Source organism: Hypomesus transpacificus, unplaced genomic scaffold (assembly GCF_021917145.1).
Source record: "Hypomesus transpacificus isolate Combined female unplaced genomic scaffold, fHypTra1 scaffold_205, whole genome shotgun sequence".
NCBI classification, from domain to species: Eukaryota; Metazoa; Chordata; class Actinopteri; order Osmeriformes; family Osmeridae; genus Hypomesus; species Hypomesus transpacificus.
In genome coordinates this window covers 110,855-114,234 of record NW_025813746.1, presented here as the reverse complement: position 1 = coordinate 114,234, position 3,380 = coordinate 110,855, and the positions used below count along the sequence as shown (strand labels likewise).

The window sequence follows — 3,380 nt, the reverse complement described above, 5'->3', positions numbered from 1 at the left end:
TCATCGTAGCCAGCTCAGACTCACAGCCTATTACTGTCCCCTGCTATTAATACTCCCAAGGCCACGCTAGAGGAAGAAGCTTGCCTGTGTGTAAGCCACGTCTGAAAATATAAAGCCGGGCTTTATGTTGGGATGCTAATGCTAATGGGCTAATGTGTTGCTGCTCTGTCCCAGGCCTCTTCCGCCGAAGAGACAGGTAAAACATGTGCTGTTGTTTCTGTGCAAACTGTTCATAGTGCATAACGGGCTGCTTGGAGTCATCTCCTCCAAGTTAAACGTGTGCATTTGCATCTACAGGCTCAGGAATGGGTCTTTACAAATTGAACAATTGTAGTTTTGAGCCGTCAGTGTGTTTATGTGCTGTGCACAAGATCAATTTTAGTGTTGGGCAAAATGATTGCCTGATTAAATCTGTATTTGTGTTTTCTTAGGTTAGACAGAAGGTTCTGCCTGTGACTCAAATGGAAATGACTCATATTTACGTGTGTGTGTGGCCGTGTGTGTGTTGACACCACCAGACAGGCAGCCATGTTAACCAGCTTCGTGGAGGGCCTCCTATGCTGCCTCACAGGAAAATCGGCCAACGTGGTGGTCCCCATAGAAACGTCGGAACCCGCCGACGGCTATGAGTTTGTGGAGGCGAAGCCGGGCCGCGTCCTGCGAGTCAGACACATCGTGCCAGAGCGGCCGGTGGTGGAGGAGCCCGGGGGCCAGGGCGGCAGCGTCAGCTGCAAACGGAAGATCACGGTATACCGGAACGGCCAGCTGCTGATTGAGAACCTGGGGGAGGCGGGGAAGCAGGAGCTGCTGCAGGGACAGAACGGAGAGCCCGGCAGCACTGCCGAGGTGGAGCTCACGGACTGCAACAGCTCCAGCCCCTCGCCCAGCCCCTCGGCCAGCCCTCCTGGGCCCACGCCCGAGACAGGGGGGGCAGGTGGAGCCGGGGCCGGGGCAGAACCAGGGGCAGGGGTCACACCGACCCCGGGCCAGTCCGATCAGGCCCAGCAAACGCGGAGGCGTAGACGGAAGCCCAAGCGCACGGTGGTGATAGATTGCGAGAGGAAGATCACTTCCTGTAAGGGCACGCACGCCGACGTGGCGCTGTTTTTCGTGCACGGCGTTGGCGGCTCTCTGGACATCTGGGGCAGCCAGCTGGACTTTTTTTCGCAGCTCGGCTACGAGGTCGTCGCCCCGGACCTGGCAGGTCACGGGTCGAGCTTGGCGCCGCAGATTGCGGCAGCGTTCACCTTCTATGCTTTGGCCGAGGACATGAGGGTAATCTTCAAGAGATACGCGCGGAAGAGGAATATTCTCATTGGACACTCTTATGGGTGAGTCATCGCCAAATAGCTTTAACCTCACTTCGTTGGGATGAAGCAAGTATGTCATTTGAGTTCTACTCTGAGGTAAGAACAGAACTTTTGCGTTCCTGTGGAACAGGAGGAAGCATCACTGTCTGTCCCTGTGTGTCCATCCAGGGTGTCCTTCTGCACCTTCCTGGCCCACGAGTACCCCGAGCAGGTCCACAAGGTGGTGATGATCAACGGGGGGGGGCCCACAGCCCTGGAGCCCAGCCTCTGCTCCATCTTCAACCTGCCCACCTGCGTGCTGCACTGCCTCTCCCCCTGCCTGGCTTGGAGCTTCTTGAAGTAAGCTGTGTGTGTGTGTGTGAGCGTGAGCGTGCGCGTGTGTGTGTGCGTGTGCAGGCGTTTATGCATGTGTGTGTGGATGTGTGTGTGTGTGTGTGTGTGTGCAGGCGTTTATGCACGTGTGTGTGTGTGTGTATGGAGGCGTGTGTGCGTGCAGGCGTTTATGCACGTGTGTGTGTTTGCATGCGGGAAGGTGTTAATACACTTGTGCGTGTGTGGGTGTGTGTGTACTGTGTGTACGTGTGTACATGCCTCGCCTCTCTCTCGTCCTCCCCAGGGCGGGGTTCGCCCGCCAGGGCGCCAAGGAGAAGCAGCTTCTGAAGGAGAACAACGCCTTCAGCGTGTCCTCGTTCGTCCTGCGGGCCATGATGAGTGGCCAGTACTGGCCGGAGGGCGACGAGGTGTACCACGCCGAGCTGACCGTGCCCACGCTGCTGGTGCACGGCATGCACGACAAGTTTGTCCCCGTGGAGGAGGACCAACGCATGGCGGAGGTGAGTGGTCTATCTGTCTGCCTGTCTGCCTGTCTGTCTGTGTTGTCTGTCTGTCTGTCTTTTCTGTCTGTCTGTCTGTCGGCATCTCTATACATACACACCCATCTTGTCTGTCCCCTCTCCTAGATCCTGCTTCTGGCTTTCCTGAAGATCATCGATGACGGCAGCCACATGGTGATGATGGAGTGTCCGGAGACTGTCAACACCCTGCTCCACGAGTTCTTCCTCTGGGAGCCTGACGTGAGGCCCAGGCCCCGGTCGGAGACGGCCAAGGCCCGGCCAGAGACGGCCAAAGCCCTCTCTGACCCGGGCAGGGAGGGGTCGGCCCCGTCTCGACCCCAGACTGCCATACCGTCCTCGGCCAGCAACGGGCAGACCCAAAGGACTTCGGAGGGCAAAGCCAAGAAGAAGTAACCTCAGATTGTCCTGGATGTAACCCGGTCTAAGCTGAGATGACTAGCAGGGTGAACTGTTCTAAGCATAGTCTCCTCAGACTCTAAGAACTGGTCTGAGTCAGTAGGAACAGGTTTTTCTTAAACCAGTTTCTGCTCATGTTGGCGTGTGAGGAGATGGAAGCCAAAACGTGGTGTCTGACGGGGCCTGGGTCGGGTCCAGGTCTCAGGACCCAAGCAGAAGGGCAGGACCAGGGAGTGGTACCAGTGGCTGCCCTCACCAGGTGCCCTTCTCCAGGGACGGGCCTTTGTGGGTTGGTGTAGGACCAAGGAATGGGAGCACAGAGAGGTGCTATCACTCTGCTGCAGCTGAGAATGATCCTGGTCACAGTGTGGGTTGCTTGTGACGTTGCTGAGGATGTACGTGCTGCCCTATCCGGATGGGGGGGGGGGGGGGGGGGGGGGGGGGGGGGGGGGAGAGGCACAGAGAAGAAGGAAGTCACAGCAGGGGAAGTAGATCACGTGACTTCCCTGACCACTCAGACCAATGCTTTTCCAATCAATCAATCAGTCAGCTAAGACACTATAGATTGTATCAATTGAAATTGGATTGATAAAACGAATCAGGGTGAATGTACCCAATCTATCAATCATGTGCTAGGTATTCAATTTGACATATCAAAGTTCATCCAGCGAACATGTAAGGAGTATTTGAAAGCCAACCAACACAGATGAAGTCGTTAAGAAGTCTCTAACGCACCTTTATCAACATCAAGAATGCTCTGAGGACTGTCTGATCTCTGTATCAAGGTGTATTGTGGTGGCGTTCAGAGATGACTACATTG

At 55.9% G+C, this 3,380-nt stretch overlaps 1 protein-coding gene across 1 annotated transcript; it reads left to right on the top strand.

Annotated features, from left to right (window-relative positions):
• Positions 1 to 528: 528 nt before the first annotated feature.
• abhd8b (abhydrolase domain containing 8b) lies at positions 529 to 2,957 on the top strand. Its single transcript, XM_047013874.1, has 4 exons — positions 529 to 1,331; positions 1,479 to 1,649; positions 1,927 to 2,143; positions 2,270 to 2,957. The coding sequence occupies exons 1-4, from the start codon at positions 529 to 531 to the stop codon at positions 2,555 to 2,557; spliced, it is 1,479 nt and encodes a 492-aa protein (XP_046869830.1). The 3' UTR covers positions 2,558 to 2,957.
• The last annotated feature ends 423 nt before the right edge of the window (positions 2,958 to 3,380 follow it).